Raw genomic sequence first — 24,818 nt, 5'->3', positions numbered from 1 at the left:
ATGGAGAGAAATCAATCTTTAGTAGGTAGGAAAGAAGACGAAGCCGAAAAATTCAAAGTTTGGATCACGAGGGGTTATTTTCAGTAAAGGCTCTCGTATACAAGAGATCAAAAACCCAAACAAACTCAATGATTTCCAACGAACTTTTTGGAATTATTTAAGTTAGATTTCTGGCAACCAATTTCTTTTAATTATATGCGAAAGCTATTTAAAGTAGTGAACAAATAAAATTTAGGTAATAATGGGGTTTAAAAATGTTCACGCTTCTGTGAAAAAGCGGGATGCCATAGTCTAGTAGAGTTAAACACTTCGAATTCGCGCGTGATACTATCACTATCAAGAGGTCAACGACCTACAACGAAAACTTGTCCACAAGATCTTAGCAATGACAACATTTTATGCGGTTCAAAGTGCAACGCGGAATTAAAAGAGTTATATACTCGTTCATGGTTCATTCTGCACTACTTTTATTCTGCTGTTGTAGTTGTAGTAATAGAACCTAGCTTGAGCTAGCTAGAGGTAATGTTTGGAAAGGCTTATTACACTATCAAATATCTGATTTTGTTATATTTGTCATTTTCGTCATTCTTGTCCTTTTTGTCATTTTGTCATTTTGTCATTTTGTCAATTTATCATTTTTTTTTTGATTTTTATCATTTTTGTCATTTTTATCGTTCTTATATTTTTTATTATTTTCAACGCTGTTATTTTTCTCATTTTTATCATTTTTGTAAATTTTGATTTTGGTATTCGTTTTTATTTTGTTCATTTTTGTCATTTTTGTTATTCTTGTTATTTTGGGCATTTTTTCCATTTTTGTCATCTTTATTATTTTTGTCATTTTTGTCATTAATTTAATTTTTCGATTTCTGTTTTTTTTATTTGTTTGATTTTTTTAATTTTATTTCATGTTGGCTTTTTATTCATTTTTATAATTTTTGTCACTTTTCATTTTCGCCATTTTTTGTAATTTCATTCATAATTAATCAATTTTTATTCATTGGTGTCATTCTTTTTTCAATTTTTGTTATTTTCTCCATTTTTTTGATTTTTGTATTTTTTTTATTTTTGTAGTTTTTGTAGTTTTTGCAATTTTTGTTAGTTTTTGTAATTTTGTCATTTTTCTGTTTTTTTTTATGTCATTTTTGCAATTTTGCATTTTTTTTGTATTTTTTGTCTTTTTGTGATTTTTGTTTTTCTTTGAAATTTTTCAATTTTTGTTATTTTTGTTATTTTTAAAATTAATAAAATTATCTGATTTAGGTAATTTGAACAATTTTGGTTATTTTATTTTTTTATTTGAAATTTGGCATATTGTTCATTTTGTAATATTTTCAATTTTTTCGTTTTTGTCATTTTTAAATGTTTTTGACATTTTTGTAATTTTTTTCGATTTGGCATTTTTTTAAGTTTCGAATTTTTTTGGTATTTTTATAATTTTTTTTTGTGTTATTTTTGCTTACTAGACATTTTTTTTCAATTTTTTCGTTGTAATTTTTTTTTTAATTTTTTGTCATTTTTTGTTATTTTTGTTAATTTTGGTATTTTTATCGGTTTGGTTATTTCATTATTTTTGAAATTATTATCATTTTTGTAACTTGTGCTATTTTTAAATTTTTGTAATTTTAGTTATTTTCGCAATTTTTTTAATTTATTTTATTTTTTGTATTTTGTCATTTTAGGCATTTTATGTATTTTTTGCGATTTTTTTGTAATTTTGGTAATATTTGATTTTTTTGTAATTTTGTCTTTTTTGTCGTTTTTGTTTTTTTTTTGACATTTTTGTAATTTTTGACTTTTAAGTATTTTTTATTATTTTTGCCATTTTTGTAAATTTTTTTAATTATTGTATTTTTTTGTAATTTTTTGTATGTTTGCAATTGTTGCCATTTTTGCATCTTTTGTATCTTTGTAATTTTATAAATTTATGTTGTTATTGCATTTTTAATTTTTATATTTTTTGTTATTTTAATAATTTTTTACACTTATGTAATTTTTTGATTTTTTTATATTTTGACATTTTTGACATTTTTGATATTTTTGACATTTTTGTCATCTGTTTCGTTTTTTTCATTTTTAATTTTTTTCAAAATTTTCGTGTTTTTTGTAAGTTTTGTAATTTTTGTTTATTTTAGTAATATCCGTCATTGCCGTTATTTTTGACTTTTTTTGTAATTTTTTATTTTTTTTTCCTTTTCTGTGTTTATTGTTGTTTTTGTTACCTGTGCAATTTTTGTTGTTCTTGTGAATTTTGTATTTTTTGTAATTTTTTTCATTCAAGTAATTTCCTACAAGTTTGTCATTTTAGTCATTTTGTGTGTCTTGTAATTTTATAATTTTTTTTTATTTTAAAATTTTTGTCATTTTTTCATTTGTTTCATTTTTGATATTTTTTTACTTTTTTATCTTTGTTGACATTATTGTCAATTTTTTATTTTTTTAATTTTTTGTTATTTTGTAATTATTGTTATTTTTTGTAATTTCAGTCATTTTTGTCACTTGCGTCAGTTTTGAAATTTTTTGTAATTTTGAAATGTTAGTGTTTTTTTGTCAATTTTATCATTTTCATCATTATTGTTATTTTTGGCACGTGTATAATTTTTCTAGTATTTGCCTTTTTTGTTGTTATGTTTGTAATTTTGTTTTTTTTTTGTCTTTTTGTAATTTTTTTATATTTGTCATTTTTGTCGTTTCTGATATTTTTGTGAATTTTTCTATGATTCCATTTTATGTCTTTTTCTTAAATTTTTCTTAATTTTTTGTGTTTTCACTTGTTCTTTTTTTTTGTAATTTTTTTCTTTATCATTTATTATATTTTTTATGTTTTTTGTGAATATTTGTCGTTTTTTGGCATCTTTGTTTTTTCGGGATTTTTTGTCATTCGTTTCATTTTTGTCGTTTTGGTTACGGTGCCTAATCTTTTCATTTGTTTAATTTTTTGTCTTATTAAATTTTTATCTTAGTTTCTACTTTTATAAGTCATTTCTTGTCTTTTTGTCATTTTTGTCTTTCGAACGTTATTGTTATTTTTTAAAATTTAATTTATGTCTTTTATTGACACTTGGATAATTTTTATATTTTTTGTCATATTTTTCATTTATGGAAGGTATATTTTCCTTCATAACAATTGATTTTGCCATTTCTCAGTCGATGATAGTCGTGAAGCAATTTAAGTTACTTTTAAATACAGGATTCAAACTCAGATGGGGTTTTCCTAACCATCGAACTTTATTTGATAACTATTGAGACCATCCGAACTGCGGTCGAGAAGACTTAGCCCTCGCACGAAGTGTAACCTGTAGGGGAGGAGCGGGCTATATGCGCCTATTAAGCAGAACACTGATTCAATCAAATATCACATCGAATATGTGTACAAAAACTATATACACGTGTGCAGGCATCTGTTTTCTATACATTGGAGTAATTTTTATGTTAAAATTTTCTTCTGTTTCTAAGAAAATGATTTTATTATAAGTGTTGTCTAAAATGCCGATCCTCAAACCGTGCGGGCTAAATGCGCCTATTTATGTTTTGACAAAATTTCTGTTTTTTGGGCAATATTGCCGTATAATTTTATTGAAACTGCTAGAAAGTAATAATTTCCGTACGACAAAGCTGAAGTTTCATAAAAATCTATCTATATTATAATTTTATGGAATAAAACAAAAGTTAGGGTTGCCATACTATGGAGGCAGTTCATCCATGAGAAAAACTTTATCAAATCTATTGTTAGATCGTCAAATCTCTCTTAAGATGTTATTCAGAGCTTAGATTTGAAGTTTCAATGATAAAAATCATTTATTTATTCTATTTAACCTGTTATTTTAGGATGGAGGCATTTTACAAACATGATGGGGGCATACAAAAACACTCTATTATTCCACTATATAATCATTATTGAACTTCCACAAAAGCTGAAATATGTTTAATTTCTTAAGTTCATTTGAGTAAGAAACAGAAACCATCCTAGTTTTTGTTTTAAGCTTCTTTACGTATAATTTTTAAAAGTCGAAATATTACATAAAAATGTTTCAAAACCTTGTACGATTTTTTAAATTTTTTTGAGTTTGTAAATTCATAAAATTCTTTCTTGCCTTATGTTCTACGCGTATCACCCTCAAAATGCATTGGTCAGATAAGCTGTCCAGTCAGCCATTTCATCAAACAGCCGTAGGGTCATTTAACCCGATAGGCCCATTTAGGAAACCTTTCCCCTATACGACGCTTATTAGACCGGTTGTTCTCTACGGGCACGAGACATGGATATTGCTCGAGGAGGACCTGCGTACACTCGGAGTATTCGAGCGACGAGTGTTAAGAACCATCTTTGGCGGCGTACAGGAGAACGGAGTGTGGAGGCGAAGGATGAACCACGAGCTCGCGCGACTCTACGGCGAACCCAGTATCCAGAAGGTGGTGAAGGCTGACCGGATACGCTGGGCGGGACATGTTGCGAGAATGCCGGATGACTGTCCTGCAAAACAGGTGTTCGCTACGAATCCGGTAGGAACAAGACGAGCAGGGGCGCAACGAGCAAGGTGGTTAGACCAAGTGGAGCGTGATCTGGCGAATGTGGGATGCCCGAGAAATTGGAGAACGTTTGCCATGGACCGAGTGAATTTTAGGAATTATGTTCGTCAAGTTATGTCGTAAGACGGAATACTATGTAAATAAATAAATAAATGAGACCATCCGAGTGATGAATAAATGGACATCATTATGAACAAGTAAGTTCTAAATGTTCCATCAACATTTAAAATGGCTACCTTAATGTATTAGGAATGGAGCTAGTTTTGAGTCTTTTAAAAAGCCAAATCTAAAATTTTGCGTATAAATCACTCGGTTGCTCTAAAGGAGTCCCCTGATTTCTTTTTTTGAAATAACTAAATATGAGATATAATCTATACTAAGGTGCCAGATTGCCCGGTTTTATCCGGGTTTGCCCGGATATTCAGTACCAAATTTGGAACAGTCCGGCCCGGCCCGGTTGCCCGGATTTTGCCCGCATTTATTCATTTTATTTGGCAAATCAAACGAAAATATAAACAACGAACGCCTCAAAAGCTTAATTTTTTTTTTAGCAACTTTCATAAAAACAATTATGAAAGGTTTTTTTTGGAAGCCTTCATTTAAAAAATATCTGTTTTTCAATTTTTGAATAACCCAATTCTCTCTGTCCATTTCGTACATCCCACAACTTGGACTACTTATGTACTGGCAAATCGATACTCACCCAACTGATGGGTCTGCGGTTCACCGATATAAATCCGATAGAAAATGTGATACGAATCGGCGCTCTGGCGACGCGAAAGTCTGTAGGCGGGCGTTGCTCTGGTCACCGATAGCAGCGACTTCAGCAGCAATCCCATACGGTTGTAGATGGCGTGGGTGCCTCGCGTTTGTAGATCGCACTGTTCTGTTTGAACCGTTAGTGACCACACTTCCAATATCATATTATCCCCTTCGACGGTTTGAAGGGATATTTCTACGCACAGCGGCAGCCGAGCAATGATCGATTCATGCTGGCTGATCTGAAGCGCTTTTCTGGTTTCGGCGAGTATTTCCGGCTGATCGACGATGGCGATGTTGAACTGTGGGGGAGAGAAAGAGAAATTGAATATAAGTAATCTAATACTTTTTCTCAAATAGTTGTTAAAAATTCAAAATTGAAAACATATCTCCATTAGCAGTAGAATTAACTTCCATTTTTTTCAAAGAAAGAAAATTTCCGGTCATCGGCCTACTGTTTCATAAAACATCATTGTTCTCTATATTGAATTGATTTGAAATATCGCAACCATCATCTAGTTTTCCCATTCTAAATGGAAGCGATATCATCGCCAGCTGGTTTGTTCGATATGGAGGAAGCACATTTTCCGCCTACTATGGCAGAAATTATGAATACAAAAGTGCCTATTAATCCTGGCCTATTGGAAAAGCAGTGATAGCTTGTGCTCGGATGATGGATGGTGTTGCATGATAGTCGTCGACTTTCTACCGGTGGCGGCGTCGGCGTCGAGCGCGTCGTAGAAAACCATTCAAGTTCAAATGGACTGAACAAAAATGTTACTTGACACCCCGCCGCCAAGTCCATGGCCGAATGGGTGAATAGTGGACTGGAAAAATCGATTTTCCCCGAGTGTGAGGGATGGGGGATGAGGGAGAGTTTTTCACAGTTTTGCACCGTGTTCTTACTGTCCTGGCCGCCCGAGACATTCCAGAGTTGGTTAGCTAGTTGGGTGTTGTTTTGACGGCTGGCTGGCTGGCTGGTTGGCTGACTGGCGTGTTGTTGTTGTGTAAGCCGTGTTACACTATTAGTGTGTAGACCACCACACCGTGTTGGGTATTGTTAATCCACAAGCCGGCCTCTTTTTGCGACGTGATTTGTCAGTGCTCTTGAACTTGACCTTGGATGGTTGCCTCCAGTAAGGATTCGTTGCAATGTTACATGATATTTTTTTTTTGCAAAAAATGCAAGCAATATTAAAATTAACGCATAATTTTTCTACAATCAAAAGCAAATACTTGATCAGCTGTCAATCAATACTTTACGCTCTATCAATTGCATTTTCAATGTAAAAATAAAACGATTCGTTACAAATGACGAAAGAAATGATAAAGGATTTTTTTCATACCCATTGAATTGTCTTAAGAGTCGGTATCAATGATGCAATTGACCTTTCGGTTATGAATGTTGCAATTTTGAGAACTGCTGACGTGTTGGGTCAGTTGGGAATTGTGTACGCTGTATTTTTTGTTTCGACAGTTCATTCATACCAACCACGCTTGATTGGCGGTTTGTGGCAGATAATTTCTGATTCTCAAATTTTGACTATCTGGTGCCCTTGGTGAAGGTGGTTTCGTTCGATCATTGAAACGTCGTGTGATCTCCGGGGTGAAGCACGTGCACAATTTTTTAAATTCAGAGTTGCAAAGAATTGATTTTATTTAATTTTTGTTTTATTATGATTTTTGTGATTTTTTTTTATTTCAGAAATCATTTTAAACCTACATAAATGAGAGTTTTTTTTTTCATGGCTACACTAAGGAAATTCAAGAAATTAACGTGTCCAACCGAACGAACTCAATTTTTGGTAAAATCATGGCATCGCTATGAGTTGTTTGAATGGCTTTCTCTTATCAGTAAACAGTGAATATTGAATGTGTTTAATTTTTGTTAAATTCAATGAATAACATTAGCATTTTTGTGCTTCAATCCCTCAATAGTAGAGAATTTTAATTTTTTTTTTATTAGAGACGATTGAAAAGAATCTGAATAAGCGAGAAACTTCTTTAAGCGAGAAAGAAAGTTTGGTCCCCTGGACTCTTGCTTATCCTGGTTCAAATGTATACGTATATTTTTGTCTTTTTTCATTTTTGAAATTTAATTTAAATTAAATGTCAGCAATAATTGTCATTTTTTCATTCTTTTCTGTTATTTTTGTCATTATGAAATTTTAATCATTTAGTAATCTTCTACATTGTTGGCATTGTTTTCAATTTTCTACCCATATTCTTTATTTTTGTCATATTCGTCAATTTTATTATTTTTGTCAATTTTTTCAAATTGTAATAAGTGTAAATTTTGCCATTTTTAGTCCTGTTCCGACTCAAATTGCATCACGGGGAATATGCTAAAGAAACTATATTCGAACAATCGCATTTTCAGCCTAAAATCATTCATTAAATTTTCTTCAAAGTTTGTTTGAAACTTTTTCTGTAAAGAAATCTACTTTATCTTCATTTTTTTCTCCTCAGGATGGAACTCAATAAATTGTCTTAATGTTTACTTCAAACCATTCCCAGTATTTTTCGATAGGTCTCCTGACAAAATAGGTAGGTACTCAAAAATTTGTTTTCAACAGCGTTTTTTCCCGCACTGCAATATGAGTCAAGACAGCCCTTTGTTATTTTCGTTATTTTTATCATTTTTGTAATTTTTGTCATTTTTTTAATTTTTGTAACTTTTACAAGTTTTGTAATTTAGTCGTTTTAATTATTATGATTTGTTTTTTATAATTTTCGAAAAATTTTAATATCTGTAATTTTTGTCATTTTTGAAGTTTTTATCATTTTTTTTGTCATTTTTATCAGCTTTGTCATTTTGGATTGTTGTCAATTTTTAAAATTTTTTTTTTTCATTATTGTCATTTAAGTCAATTCTATCATTTTTGTAATTTAAAAATTATTTTTGTACATTTCGTCAAATTCATCATTTTGTCGTTTGTGTAATTTCTATCACTTTTATAATTCATGGCATTCTAGAAATTCTTGTAATTTTTGACATTTTTTTGTAGTTTTAGTCTTTTTTATCACTTATGTCATTTTAGTCAATTTAATTTTGTTGGTCATATTGGTCATTGTTGTCATTTTTGAATTTTTTTAAATTTGAAATTGTTTTTAATTTTTGTATATTTTGGAAACTTTATTATTTTGATAATTATTGTAATTTTTTTAATTGATGCCATTTTTGAAATTTTCATAATTTTTTATTTGCAGTTAAATTTTTATTTTATTAATTTATTGACGCTTTAGTATTTTTTTTCATTCCTGCCATTTTTGTCATTTTTTTTTTCATTCTTTCCATTATTGTAATTTTTGTAATTTTCGTCATTTTTTTTCATTTTTGTCATTTTTGTCATTTTTGTCATTTTTGTAATTTTTGTCATTTATTTCATTTCTGTCATTTTTGTTATTTTTGTCATTTTTGTCATTTTTTTTATTTTTATCATTTTTGTCATTTTTGTCATTTTTGTCATTTTTGTAATTTTTGTAATTTTTGTCATTTTTGTCATCTTGAGTCATTTTTGTCATTATTGTCATTTTTGAAATTTTGGTCATTTTTGAAATTTTGGTCATTTTTGTAATTTTTGAAATTTTTGTCGTCTTTGTCATTTTTGTCATATTAGTAATTTTTGTCATTATTGTCATTTTTGTCTATTTAATCTTTTTTTCATTTTTTTCACTTTTGTCCAATTTGTCATTTTTGTCATTTTTGTCATTTTTGTCATTTCTATCATTTTTGTCATTTTTGTCAATTTTGTCAATTTTGTCATTATTGTCATTTTGGTCATTTTTGTCATTGTTGTCATTTTGGTCATTTTTGTAATTTTTGTATTTTTTGTAATTTTTGTAATTTTGTCTTTTTTGTCATTTTTGTCATATTTGTCATTTTTATCAATTTCGTCAATTTTGTCAATTTTGTCATTTTTGTCATTTTTGTCCGTTTTGACATTTTTGTAATTTTTGTCATTTTTGTCATTTTTGTTATTTTTGTCATTTTAGTCATTTTAGTCATTATTGTCATTTTTGTCATTTTTGAAATTTTTGTCATTTTTGTAATTTTTGTCATTTTTGTCATTTTGGTCATTTCGGTCATTCTGGTCATTTTTGTCATTTTTGTCATTTTGTAGTTTTGGTCATTTTTGTCATTTTTGTAATTTTTGTCATTTTTGTAGTTTTTGTCATTTTGTCATTTTTGTCATTTTTGTCAATTTTGTCAATTTTGTCATTATTGTCATTTTGGTCATTTTTATCATTGTTGTCATTTTGGTCATTTATGTAATTTTTGTATTTTTTGTAATTTTTAATTTTGTCTTTTTTGTCATATTTGTCATTTTTGTCAATTTCGTCAATTTTGTCAATTTTGTCATTTTTTTCATTTTTGTCCGTTTTGACATTTTTGTCAATCTTGTCATTTTTGTCATTTTTGTAATTTTTGTTATTTTTGTCATTTTAGTCATTTTAGTCATTATTGTCATTTTTGTCATTTTTGAAATTTTTGTCATTTTTGTCATTTTTGTCATTTTTGTCATTTTGGTCATTTCGGTCATTCTGATCATTTTTGTCATTTTTGTAGTTTTGGTCATTTTTGTCATTTTTGTAATTTTTGTCATTTTTGTAGTTTTTGTCATTTTTGTCATTTTTGTCATTTTTGTCATTTTTGTCATTTTTGTCATTTTTGTTATTTTTGTCATTTTTGTCATTTTTGTCATTTTTGTCATTTTTGTCATTTTTGTCATTTTTGTCTTTTTGTCATATTTGTTATTTTTGTCATTTTTGTCATTTTTGTCATTTTTTTCTTTTTTGTCATTTTTGTCATTTTTGTCATTTTGGACATTTTTGTCATTTTTGTCATTTTTGTCATTTTTGTCATTTTTGTCATTTTTATCATTTTTGTCATTTTGGTCTTTTTGGTCATTTTTGGTCATTTTTGGCATTTTTGTCATTTTTGTCATTTTCGACATATTCTTAATTTTTTCATTTTTGGCCTTTTTGTCATTTTTGTCAATATTGTCATAGTTGTCATTTTAGTAATTTTTGTAATTTTTGTAATTTTTGTCATTTTTGTTATTTTTGTCATTTTTGTCGTTTTAAGTCGTTTTTAGTCATTTTTGTCATTTTTGTCATTTTTGTCATTATTGTCATTTTTGTCATTTTTGTCATTTCTGTCATTTTTGTCATTTTTGTCATTTTTGTCATTTTTGTCATTTTTGTCATTTTTGTCATTTTTGTCATTTTTGTCATTTTTGTCATTTTTGTCATTTTTGTCATTTTTGTCATTTTTGTCATTTTTGTCATTTTTGTCATTTTTGTCATTTTTGTCATTTTTGTCATTTTTGTCATTTTTGTCATTTTTGTCATTTTTGTCATTTTTGTCATTTTTGTCATTTTTGTCATTTTTGTCATTTTTGTCATTTTTGTCATTTTTGTCATTTTTGTCATTTTTGTAATTTTTGTCATTTTTGTCATTTTTGTCATTTTTATCATTTTTGTCATTTTTGTCATTTTTGTCATTTTTGTCATTTTTGTCATTTTTGTCATTTTTGTCATTTTTGTCATTTTTGTCATTTCGGACAATTTTGCCATTTTTGTCATTTTTATCATTTTTGTCATTTTTGTCATTTTTGTCATTTTTGTCATTTTTGTCTTTTTGTCATTTTTGTCATTTTTGTCGTTTTTAGTCATTTTCTGTCATTTTTGTCATTTTTGTCATTTTTGTCATTTTTGTCATTTTGTCATTTTTGTCATTTTTGTCATTTTTGTCATTTTTGTCATTTTTGTCATTTTTGTCATTTTTGTCATTTTTGTCATTTTTGTAATTTTTGTAATTTTTGTAATTTTTGTCATTTTTGTCATTTTTATCATTTTTGTCATTTTTGTCATTTTTGTCATTTCGGACAATTTTGTCATTTTTGTCATTTTTGGCATTTTTGGCATTTTTGTCATTTTTGTCATTTTTGTCATTTTGGTCATTTTTGTTAATAACGTCATTTTTGTCATTTTATTATTCTTGTCATTTTTTGTCATTTCCGTTATTTTTGTCAATTGTATCAATTTTTTCTTCTTCGTCATTTTTGTCAGTTTTGTATTTTTTTTTTTCAATTATGTCATTTGTGTCATTTAAGTCATTTATATCATTTATGTCATTTTTGTCATTTTTGTGTTTTTTGTCATATTTGAGATTTTTGTCATTTTTCTTCATTTTTTCATTATTGTCATTATTGTCATTTTTGTCATTTTTGTCATTTTTGTCATTTTTGTCATTTTTGTAATTTTTTGTCATTTTTTGTCATTTTTTGTCATTTTTGTCATTTTTGTCATTTCTGTAATTTTAGACATTTTTATTTTCTTTTGTGTCATTTTTTTATGTTATGTTTGTCATTTTCTTTATTTTTGTTATTTTGTTTTGTTTTTGTCATAGCTTTTTATTCACACCAATCTACAAATAAAAACGATTGTTTACCTCAGGAATGGTCAATATCACGTAGAACGATCCTACAGATGATTTTTTATTAGCGGGGGATATTTGTGAACACTTTATTTTAACGGTGTTTCCTGTAATATTTATCCATCAAGTTAAATAGTAATAATAATGATTTATGACGTAACAGATATTTTTATCAAACATTCCATTACGTGACTACGGGAATGAATTTTTGAGTAAACTTTCAATTTATTTTGATCACTATCTTTACGACAAGGAAGCACTTGACAAAGTCAATTTTCAACCATAAATGTTTATTGTGTAAATTTAATTTGAACTAGAGTGTTGCAGCTCAGACTCGGCAGTTATACTCTTCAAAGCTTAACTTTTCAAATCTTAGCTAAATTATTTCCAATGTAATGACTGTATCGTAATATTTACTGTTCCAAAGTCCACTTCGTGCTTAGCTGCGCGAGATAAGAAAAACAACCCGTCATTGTGTCCTGTTCTCTACCGTTGATGGATTCGTTAGTTCACTTTTGTTGTGCTGCATATTGAATAACAACAATCCTGTCGGCACACTGCCAATCTGCTTAAACTATGTACAATAATCAATCACCCGGTAGTCAAAGTCTAGTCCTATGAAGTCTATATGAAGTTCTCTCTGCCTAAACAACAAGTCAGCAAGCAAGCCTCCAGGCCGCGTCGTCGTCGTCGTCAATTCGTCGGAATTTCCAAGCAAGCAAACTTCTATCGGCAAACGGCATTCTTATCTCCGAGTAGCGAGAACTGCATAACTACTTATTGGTGGGGGGCAATGTGACTGACTTCACACCCAACCAGAAATTCCACTTCAACCGCCGGCCGCCATCCGCCGAATGCATAAAGGCGAGAAAATTTAACATTTGAAACGCCTCCAGATTTGCTCAGAACTGTATACATACCTACATGTTCATATGCGGGCAACAGTCAGTGATTAGAATGCAGTAAGGAACGTCCCGGATATTAAAGCTGCACCGAGCCGGCCGCCATCATGATGGTCACTGGACATTGGCGATTTGTCACAACCGATAGATAAAGCAAAAATAAGGCAGCCATAGGAGAATTACACCATCTAGGCAGGGGACAGGGCCAAGGAATTGTGCAAGCGTTGAGTGCGCATAAGTGTTACTATCAGTTATCGGGTGAGGGCCGTTTCAATCAAGGCAACAATCGTTGGTAGGAGATTTCCTGAACATTATGACGAAAGTGGATCTATGATATTTTTCATGTTATCCAATTTTAGGAATGATGAAACCGATTTATTTTTACTGAAACCTGATCAAAATAATTTAGAAGAGACATTTCACAGAAAAACTGTTAAGTCATTGTTGTTCCTTTTGAAATAACATAAACACACGCCTTGACACAACAGCCAGCATTAAAATTCACTGACCTAGAAAGTCTAAGCTCAAAAACAGTATGGTAATTTAAAAATTATGTAGTTTAGCTGAGCGACAGTTGGGTTTCGCACTTGGAAAAGGGTTTAATTCAATGGACGCAAGTTCTAGTGAGTAGTGAAGCCGGCGGCAAGGAAACAAACAAACGAGCGGATGTCGTCACTTTATCAATTTATTTAGTGCTCACACTCCAGACGTTCAGTCGCGATAAGTGAAAAATAGTGAGCGTTATGTCTTAACACCATAATTCGATAGCAATGCTTACAATTGTTTATGTTTTTTCTCCGAATGAATATTTTTACATTTCTTAATGTGTAAGAAGGAAAGTTGAATCTACAATCATGATTTGAAAACATAAAATCGGAAAATGTGACACTTTTTTCTCTTTGAGCCCTTTCATTCGAATTGACGATAACCACCATCTTTCAATGATCATAATTTCTCGTTGATCTTTGAAACAAACAGGAAACAGCAATATTTTTCCCTTTGCTTCCTAATGATTTTTTTTAGTGGCATGCCAAAAGCCACTAAATTGGAAAATTGATAGGTTACGAAAAAATCTCTAGGGAACTTTTTCAAAAAGTTCACGTCTCAAAAGTGCGGAACTGATCGATCGTTCACAACTCTATTTTCTTTTCTCTCAAATAAAAATCTTAAAAAAAGATTTTTTTGTTTTGATTCCAGTCTTTTTAACATCTTTGTGTCATTTGCTACTTTATATCAACGATATGCAACTTATCTAGTACAACTGAGATCGATATTTACTCTTTGGCTCAAAATCATGGACATCAGCTCAGGTGGCAAATGCTTTGCTAATTGAGCTATATCACAAGCCAAAAAAAAAAACAGTTTGCCAACAATTTCTCAAAATATTTGAAAAATTCAAACAAAAAACTAAACTGACTAAAATTAAAAGATTTGGTTGTTATTTGAGAGAAATTTATGTTGTAGAAAATCCAGGCTTGTGCGTTCAAAACATCACTTCCACCTACAACTTCTTGTTAATAGCCTGTTCAAAAAAAGTCAGGAAATCGAATAAGCTTAAAGGTAATCACTTCAATTTAACCACTGTTAAATTTTGATCTATGGATACTGATCTGAATAAAAAATAATTATCTTAAAAGAGTCAAACGAAATCCAGAAAACACTAAAGGAAATGCCAATTCATATTTCGAAAAAAAAGTAGAGGTTTGTAAAAGGAAATGCAAGAAGACTTACTATGAAAATATTTTGAGCAATACATTTGATTCAAAACTATGGAAAAAAAATCAACTCAATACTCGGAAGGTCAAAGACTAAATCCGACATTTTTTAACAGTTGATAACACCATCGAAGAAAACCAACACGGAGTTTGTATAAGATTAATTTCAGAACATGGCCGTAGGAACGGGGAGGGTTTTGGGGGTTAACCCCCTTGAAGATCCAAAACAGCAAGCGAGAGATTCTACTGTACACTCAAAATTTTAAATTTAGAACGAACCAAATTATGATAATAGAGTAAAGTTAATCAACAGTAACAATAAAGACTAAAAACTAATGCAAAACCTCAAAACCTCAACCCAAGTCCAAAATTCTGCTACACTTTTTCACACATTTTCATCGAAATTAAAGTCTGAATATTGAATTTCGAATTAAATTGAAACCAATTTCGGATTTTCTGATTCCATAACCAAAAGTGTATTTATCGTAAATTTTTTTCGAATTTTGGATCCTCTATCCAGTTCAGGATTGTGGATTTCCAGCTCGAATAATCATAAGAAGTTAGTAATGAAAAGCAGCTTTGAAATTCTGGTTCAAATTTGGTTTTAAATTTCATATCAAATTTGAAACATGTTTTTAGAATGATATGCATTTTCTATATTTTGATAATAGTTTTCCGGATATTAAAAAAAGGAAAATTTTGTTTTATATTCAAATTTGAAATTCTTGAACATAGTTTTTACACAAAATTAAAAAAAAATTAAAGCTTCAAAATGGCAATCCAAAATTTAAATGTAAGGTTCGGATCATTGCAAATTCAAATTTTAATTCTGATTCACAATACAGCTTGAAAATAAATAATTTAAATAGTGAATTTAGATTAAACCTGAACTAAAGAATTTTCAATTTTTGTTATGTTTCCCTCCCAGTGAAAAAAGGTCCCAATGTTTGAAATGTACTAGATTCATTGAGCTTTGAAATTCGAGGAACAAAATTTGAAACTTGCGTACATATGAAAATCAATTCTTCATATTAAAAAAACTATTCCAGTTCATAGATATATCAAAATTTAAAAAAATAATTTCATCATGTAGTTGAATTAGAGTTTAACAGATTTTAAGAATAAATTTTAGCAAATGAATAAAAGTTATAGATTTAAAGACTTTCAAAGCGAATATGTTCTTTATCTTATTGATGAAAAAATCGCAGTTCGTTTAGTTTAGTCATTTTATTAGAGAAAATACTTTTTAGATCATCTGAAATTTCTTCAAATTTCCCCTTTGGACAAAATTTTCAAAAGATCATACACTCTTCTTCAATAAGAATGGAATTGATTCGATACATTGAAACTAAAATTTAAACTAACTGAGTTACATAACTCTTAAACTCTTAAAAAAATATTTCCGAATTGTCAAATGAAAATTGAATGATTTACGAAAAAATCGAGATTTAGCTTTTGGTATCATCATATGATCGGGGAACGAAGCTTTGGAAATGATGAGCTAGTTGGCGCCAGGAGCTCTGGGCGATGAAAAATTTTCTTCTACGCAGGGGGAGTTATATCAGCTTATCAGTGGAATGGTTGTATGGAAAAAATCATGATTGAATTAAAAAAAAACCGACCATATACATTTTGTAGAATGGCCCAAAAAACTGACTGGTGCAAAATATTAGCTCAATCGGACTTGATTTAGGGGTGCCTCAAAGCGCTCAAAGTTTCGGTTTTTTTAACCCTAAAAAATCACCTAAGGGAGGACCAAATTAAATCGGGATTTTTTTTTTAATTTTATACCAAATGACTTAAAAATGCATAGTACGTCGAGATCGGGTGTTATCTCGAAAAAATTTTTTTTGGCCAAAAATCAATTTTCTGGGATACGGCCGATTTTTCAAAAAACGGCAAAATCCCAGGAAGTTGATTTTTGGGCAAAAAATTTTTATTCGGAATATCACCAGATCTCGATGTTTTATACATTTTTAGTCCATTTAGCATCGAAATTGAAAATGAAATTTTTCCAATTTCCTTTGGTTTTTGGTTTGTTTTGGACTTAGTCATAGGTGATTTATTAGGCAATGTTCCGAAAATCACTCATTTTCATTGAGCCATGCTTGACTGCATTCGGAGGCAAAAAATCCAAAACTTTGAGCGCTTTGAGGCATCCCTAAATCAAGTCCAATTGAGCTTAAATTGTGCACAATCTACTTAATCTATATGGTCTATTTCCGAAATTCTACATGACCCATTTGGCTGCCACCCTAATGTATACTGTAGAGCAGGGATGAGCGACCCGCGGCTCTCGAGACCTGTTTGTGCGGCCTGCGAAGCTTTTCCCAAATTGAATTAATTTTTCGAATTTTTCCTTAAATACTTGTCAATACTAAAATAGAAATAATGAATAGGTTAGTAGCTTGTTCTAAAATCGACATCGCGTGTATTGATTTGCATTTATCCCACAATCATTGAGATTGGTGACATTTTTATAGAAATTTATCATTCAGTGTGTTCTTTTAAAGTCATAAGTTCAATACGGTTGTCAAAAGTGTTGTATTGGAGTTATTTTTTCATTAATTTGTTTCGATTTTTCTTAAAGGATTTCCAACTTTAAAATCGATCAAGTCAGCAAAAGCTAGAAAAAACGGATAACTATTTGATCGATCTCATCACTATTGGTCACCCTAATATGCTACTCAAACGCCTGAAAGTATACTATCAAGCAGAACCCATGTAACCATGAGCACTAAACTAACAGTTAATTTTGCCAAATCTGGCTCATAGAGCTTAGAGAGAGCAGAGAAGCTCTCAAGCTGTTTTGGATAGCATTTTGACAAGTCATTAGTGCTTATGGTTACTTGGGAACCATCCAATCGCCGCTATAATGTTGTCCAAGATGTTTATTCTCTTGTAAATGTTTGTATTGTTTTTAAATTAGCGGGAAAAGTTGTAATTTTAAATGAAGACAAAATAAAATTCTTCTTTCGTGTTCAGTCACGAAAAAATCTTAAAATGATTTTTTTTCTTCATCCGACATTTCGGCATTTTTTATGCCTTCTTCAAGGAGTTGAAATTTCTCGTTTTAACTGTCCGATAAGTTTTTTGAATCTGGTAAACTGTCTAATCGAGAATATGTAAGTCCAGTTATTATTGATCTGGTTGAGATGGATATAACACTATTTTGGATGTTGTTATCCACCTAGCCACTACTGATGGCTAGGTAGTGACTAGATGGAAAACAAAATCCGAAATAGTGCAAATCATTTTCATATTCGTTTTCGTTTGTCTAAACTTTCAAAGTGTTATATCCATCTCAACCAGATCAATAACAACTGGACTTACATTTCCCGATTAGACAGCTTAGCAGATTCAAAAAACTTTTTGGACATTTAAAACGAGAAATTTCAACTACTTGAAAAAGCCATAATAAATGCCGAAACGTCGGATGAAGAAATAAAAATCGTTTTAAGATTTTTTTAGCGACTGAAATCACTGTAAATCAATTTATTCATTAAAATTATTTTCTTCTGCTTATGTTCTCAATTGGATTATCGGATCGAATATTTCTGGATTTTTTAATTCAATTTTTAACAGTTCTACAGTTTTTCAGTCTTGGATTTTGTATTTCTCAGTTCAATTTTCAATGGGTTCCGGTTTTTCCTCAGGTGTATCTCGTCCGCAATTTTTTTCTTTAAGAATTCGAATATGAGTTTCAATGATACCATATCCAAACAAAATACCACGTAGTAATGTCCCTAAGCCTTTCCCAGGAATTTCAATTTTAATGAAGAAAATATTTCTAAATCTGTTGAAAAATTAACAATCAAGGATGTAAACTTTAACCTAGATTCTTGGATAAAATTTGCCTTTGAATCGATAAAAAAAATTTTTTCGAGTTTTGATAACTCTACTTACAACTTATACGGAACTTCATAATAAAAATTGTCCATTTCACCGTTTGTAGGAAAAAAAATCAATACTACTTTAACTGTGGAACAATCTTCTTAGAAATAAGCAAAAAAACAGAAATTTTGATCAATGAATTTCAACAACGATTCAACGTCCAACGATAAAAAGATAGACCACAAAAACTGACTTTGATTTAGTGATGAACCTAGTTTGATAAACGATGATGGAGGTTTTTTTTTTAATTTTTTTTGTCCGCCAATAAAAGTTATAGAAAATCTTCTTTCTTGTGTTTTTAAGATCAGCAAATTATTAAAGAGCTTTATTTTAGGTGCGGCCCGCCGAAAAAAAAAGTAATTCAAATTGGTCCGTTGGTTCAAAAAGTTGCTGACCGCTGCTTTAGAGGAAATAATTATAATTGTGCACCGCAGTTCCGCCAATTGTTTTTTCACTGTTGGGGTATGCAACCCTCGTCCTGCGTATCTCACCTTCTTTTAAAACATCAAAAACATTTCGATTTTCTTTAAATCATAGTTCCATTTAACCTTATATAAAGTAAATGATTTTTTCTGTTAGCTGTCTAGATTGTTCTACTGTATTTTTTATTCTGTTTGCTAGATTGTTCTACTGTATTTCATTTCTACTAAATCGTAAGCTGCTTTTCGTTAAAAACGGAACATTGAGATTTTTAACATTCCAGGATCCAGGATTTTTACCGCAAGTATCAGGGCCGGGCAATTCAGGACTAAATTATCTGAGAACTCGTCGAAATTCGACCAACCTCCGGCATAACTTGAGAAAAATTCAGCAATTATTAAATAAAAAGTTATAAAAAAATCAATTGAAACATTTTTTCATGGAAGCCGTCAGCAAATTTTAAGTTGTTTAAGGCTTCTAAAAATTTAATCTTAACACATTGAGGACCAAATACTAGATATCTCGTTTTTTTCACTCGCCGCAAATATTGTTTTATTTTATCACTAAACTTTTTTCGACAAAATTAAACAGAACACTTGCCGTGAACCTAATTTGTGGATTTTGGTACAAATATTTCTGAGAAATGAAGTGCCGAATTTTGGTGTTCCTTGGCTTAGATTTTTTTCGTAAGAGCATCTGCATCCGTAATCTATTCTTGGGTCAAATTTATACAAGAATTGAACCAACCAAATAAGATCCAACTGAGGATGAATAAATCATTTGGTTCAGGGCCGTAGGAAGAACCGACTCATGGGGGGGTTTTGATGACTGATTTTTACCTGTGATTTTTTGCCCAACAATTCCTGAATACAAAAAAAAAAAACAAATTATGGTTGAGACTATATGATTATTTATTTTTAAGTACTTTGACATTAAAAGTTTTCGTATTAAACTTTAACTTTAGAAGATTGGTCCTAAACCTCAAATGTGAGCTACATTCGCTTTTATCAATAGTAAAATCTTTAAATTTGTTAAGGAGTCTGGTAGATAAAACTTAGTTGATTTGGGCATGAAATGAACTTTTTAAGGACAGTCTTCCTTTTCTTAAAAAATACTTATTCTACACTGAAATCAAACCAGCCGATTCTTCCAAACTATTTTGCAAATTCAATTTTTTTTAACCTTTGATGAAAATAAATAAAAGTTATAGATAAAAATCTTCAGATTTTCGGATAAAATTTTCTTAATGGAAACTTGAGCCAAATTAATGAAAAAAGTATGAAAATTGGCTCTAAAAAAACTGCAATATTAACACATTGCGTTTTTTTCGCTACCCGTTACTCAAATATTTCTATTACACTAGCAATTTGATTTTGCTTATTGATTTGAAACTTAAAATGGCAAATGTTTATTGTCATTATTGTGTTAATAATGTTTAACAATACACTGGGAAAATATAAAATTTCCTGCAGATTTTGTAAGTGAAGATGTTTCTTTAACAGTATTTTTAAAAGTATTTTTCAAAAATAATCAATTCCATAATGAAATTCATGTGTATGATTTTATTAAATAAAATTTGGGGTTTTCGGATTTAACAAAGAACTCTAATTCTACCTTTGATTTGAGATTTTCAATTCAATTGTGTTTACAAACTTATTTTGATTAATAATTGAAAATCTGTAAATTGAAATGACAAGCAATCTTAACACATCAAGGACCGGAAAGAAATCTTTAATTAGAAACAACAAAATTCGGCATTCTATATCTCAGTGCCCACTGAAATAAATTTCACATATTTAGGATTTTTTAGTTAAGGCAAATGTTGTGTTATACTTTGTCGAATAAAGTTTAACACAAAAATTCAGAACATTTGAATTATTTCTTCAAAGTGTAGCACTCTGTTGGCGAGCAAAAAAACGAGATATCTCGTTTTTGGACCGCAATGTGTTAAGTTCATGATCTCTTAAATTCCTCAATAATTTATGTTGATTGTAAATTTTATACACAAGTTAAACATTTTGCTGAATTTTGAATCTGCATTCTGAATTAGTATTCTGAAACTAAATTCTAGAATTGCACTTTGAATCTGTATCCGAGTTTCCATTTACAAAGATCTGCATCTGACTTTTCAATTTTGGATTGTCATTTCGAAGCTTTGAATTTTTAAATTTTTTGTAAGAATTAGGTTAAGAACTTCGAATTTGAATATAAAACAAAATTTCTCTTCTTTCATAATCGGAAAACTATTTTCAAAATATCAGCTTTTCGTTTCTAATTTCTTATGATTATCCGAACTGAAAATCAAGAATCCTGAACTGTATAAAGAATCCGACCTACGAAAATAGGAATACAATTTTAGTTATAGGAATTATGGCATCAGAACCTCCGGAATGGATTTAATTTAATTCAGAATTTAATATTCAGGCCTGAATTTCGATGAACATGTGAGAAAATTTTGAAAAAGTATAGCATAATTTTGGACTAGGGATTGATTTTTGCATGAGTTTTTAGTCTATATTGTTGCTCTTGATTAACCTTACTATTATCATAATTTGATTCTGAATTTGAAATTTTGAGTGTAGAGTAGAATACCTTGCTTGCTGTTTTGGATCCTCATGGGGGGGGGGGGGGGGGGTTTAACCCCAAACCCCCCCCCCCCCCCCCCCCGTTCCTACGGCCATGATTTGGTTTAAAATCCTAACAAAAAAAAAGAAATAACATCCAATCCAGTGAAAAAACGGGCAACTCACTCGTGTTTCATTGACTGTCAAACGGTTTAGAACTGCGTCAAATTGGATCCAAATTTCATCAATTTTGGAGCAATCCTTAAACCAGTTCTAAAAAAATGTGAGATGAAACTGGTACAATGGAACACGGATGCGGTTGCTTGGGTCGGAATTTGGGTCTAAACCGGCTGTTTGGACCACGGATACAGGTGCTCTAATGTGTTAAAATATAAAAGTTAAAAGTAATCATAACTTATCTGAGAATTTTAAGGATGTATTGAAATGAAGTGAATAAATCTGGGAGAAAATCGGCTTTTTCACAGTAATCCGAGCACCTGGGTTGGACTGAACTTTCCCCAAAGTTTGTATTGAGAAGTCTGGGCAAGTCCTGGAAAAATCGGGCAATTTGGAAAGCTTACTTTTACAGTTTTCAGATGAGCCATTCTTTTTAATCAGAAATCAAAAGACGTGGATAACGAACCAACTGCAAGTGCGTGCCAGCATATGAAAATAATAGACGATCCAATTATACGTACATATGACCTGAAAAGCTAGCAGTGCATATTGTGATATTGACTTCTTACAGCTAGAATGTACCTGTCACTCGAATTAATTTATACGTAAAAATTCATCGCAAAATTGGTATAGTTCCCTTTTGAAAAGCTATGGTTGGAGATCGTTACTTTGAAGACATTTAAACATTTGTTTTACTAACATATTTTGTGCATGTAAGTGCCTCACCTTCAGAATTATTTACTCAGTGAACTCTAGTTTTGGATCTTTAAGAGTCTGTCAATGAAAAATTTACTTTGAAGATCTTTTAAATTGCAGAAAAAAAAAACATGAGATAGACTCGCACGATTCCAATTTGGTGTTTTACTGTCATTTATGCCTCAAACCTAGTCGTCTCTCTCGATCGAATTTGGTTCGTCTCCTAGCGCTGGCAACTCATTATTCAACAAACCCTAATCGGAAATGCGCAAACCTACAGTAAATTAGCAAATCGATCCTTTTTTGAGAAGTCACCAACTCCAAAAAGCTTTCCCACTACCCTAAGGTAGTGAGGCAGGTTGAAAAGTTTTATAATTAGTCTGCCTGACTGACATTTCTTCTCCTACGAGCAAATTTTGTTGGCACCAATCTTTGCCAGACAGCATCGATGGAACCAGTAACAATCCAAGTTGGCGTCGTCGTCGCCAACTTGGATCCATTTATTACACACATGTCGTTGTCGTCTCGGCTCTTCTGGTGGGTCGTAGTAAACCGACGACGGGTCAGAATGAATAGCTGCTTTCTAGCAAAGTTGCATACTGCGGGCGTCTCTTATAAAGGCATCAAACGAAGTAGGCAAAGAAACGTTGTTGTACATGCCTATAAATGGAGCGTCTTGTAAATGTAGGGAGATTTTCTTGGATCGATTCATCTTGCTGGAGGAGTCAGAGGCAGTTGGCTTGGCTTCTTGACCGAGCCGTGGTCCAGTGACTGGATCCCACTGCGCGTAGCAGCGTATCGCCCGCCCTATGTGCTTGGGTATAAATTACCGTGGGATGAAGTATGAGCGGGCGAAAAAAACATGGATTGGATCATTCATGCGGAACTTGTGGGTTAATGGAATGGAAATGGGATTTGATTGCTTCATTATATTGACTATGCATCCGATGTGACAGGCTTATGGTTTTTTGATTGTTTTAAGAGTTGGCGTCGAAAGCCTAGGCGATAAATAAAATTGATTTAAATGTTTTTGCGCTTATCAGAGATCTCGTACAGCAATGCAGTAACGCAGAGTGCTGTGCCAATTTTCGAAACAACTCATGTAGAAATTTTCATTTTTTGATAGGTTGAACTTCGCAGTTGACGGTTCAGTTTTTTTCCGCTCGAAACAAAGCAGGCGTGACGACGAGGTAGGCGCCACCAGTAGCTCCAATATATAATTTAATTTCCCACTAATTGCACAGTCTTGGCGCTGTCTATTGAATTTGTGCCACTCTCTCGTGAGAATTGAATCATCACTGGAACAGGTTAAAACGTGCGAACATCGATTGTTTCCATCTAATGATAATAAGTAAAGGTTCAAAACTGCAGTTATTTGGTGCATTTAGCGTTTAGATGAATGATTAAGGAACATTTTTGCAATGGAATCTTCAGAAACACGTGCTCAAGGTCTGGTGAAAAATTGTCTCCAAAATCGGGCTTGTAGAGATTTTTTCTAAAGAGCAATTCGTTTGAAATTTACCTTAACTGCCAACTTATCTGGTTTAGACAACACAATAACCGTCACACATTGAATTAAATTTCTTTTATGCCACAATAATTCAATTCCACCAAAAATGCTCTACTTCTCAGTTTCCCTTCAAGTCACAAGAAATTCGCACAATAATCACTCATTAACGATAGAAATCGCTTTTCCCACAGATTGTCACTGTTGAAATGTTCAGCAAAAAATCCCCTGCAGTCATCCGCATAGGGGCTGTGTTATGAAACCTTCAAATCTTCACAATGTAGCTACCACAGATTCACCATTAATTGCGAGAAAAGCTGTCAAAAAGTTCCAACAAGACTTTTCCAGAAAAACACACAACATGAAGTGCTGCTGAGCACACCGTTTTTTTTGCACAATCACCAACACCATCATACAGGCGCCAAATATACAGATCAGAAATGTGCACGACAATCCACCCCTCGTTTTGAATGGAAGAGCAGGCCTTGCCAAGAGAATTTCAGTTTGGGGAGAGTTTTCCCTGAATCGTTCGGCATGGCCAATTATAGTATGAAAATGTCTACCAATACCAGTGTCTTATTTTCTTTGAATGTTGAACGGTCTCGGGCATTGACAGACGTATACAGCTGCATTTTATGCTGCTATGCTCAGCAATTACGTCGCGTATACGGTGTGCATTTTATGCTGTTTTTGTTGTTATTATTGATGTAATGCTTCAACAACAACAGTACCTCGATTCCGAGAAGCGAACGATGAGTAACATAAAAACAAGCTAGAACGAGAACATACTGGAAAGAACATGAAACGATGAAAAAATAAGGAGAGGGAACCCGTTTCGAATGTTCCTACCAAAACGTTTGAAACGTGCGTGAGGACCCGCATGTTTCCAGCGATGCTGGATCTGAAGGAAACAAACAACACCAAATAACAACAAAAACAAACAGGCAAGCAACCGGCCAGATGTTTCCAGTTTTATGTTTCCATGTTCCATGTTTTGATGAATGTGATACTTTCTTCTTCGGGGGGCAGCGAGGATCACGTGAGGGATTTCCAACAGGAAACATTCGGGGCCCGCGCTGTAGTTTATTGATTGATTCAGCACGCACGCTAAAGTGTGGAAGACGCTTCGATGATAGTCATAAAATGTTTAATCATGGTTATGTTCTATTGTAGAATGTTCTATGCTCTAAGGTAACACATATCGAATGTAAC

The 24,818-nt window shown here is 31.4% G+C and overlaps 1 protein-coding gene across 1 annotated transcript in view; it reads right to left on the bottom strand.

The window, feature by feature from the left end:
• Positions 1–24,818, bottom strand: part of LOC129752239 (autophagy-related protein 13 homolog) — a 122,160-nt gene that overhangs the window by 77,041 nt on the left and 20,301 nt on the right. Inside the window, exon 2 of the mRNA XM_055748024.1 lies at positions 5,234–5,591. Coding sequence (XP_055603999.1) covers positions 5,234–5,591 — 358 coding nt within the window. The remainder of the gene's footprint in view (positions 1–5,233; positions 5,592–24,818) is intronic.

The sequence above is a fragment of the Uranotaenia lowii genome, chromosome 3 (genome assembly GCF_029784155.1).
Source record: "Uranotaenia lowii strain MFRU-FL chromosome 3, ASM2978415v1, whole genome shotgun sequence".
In the NCBI taxonomy this organism is placed as follows: domain Eukaryota; kingdom Metazoa; phylum Arthropoda; class Insecta; order Diptera; family Culicidae; genus Uranotaenia; species Uranotaenia lowii.
Note: the sequence above shows the minus strand (reverse complement) of the source record. Positions and strands in the feature narration are given on the sequence as shown.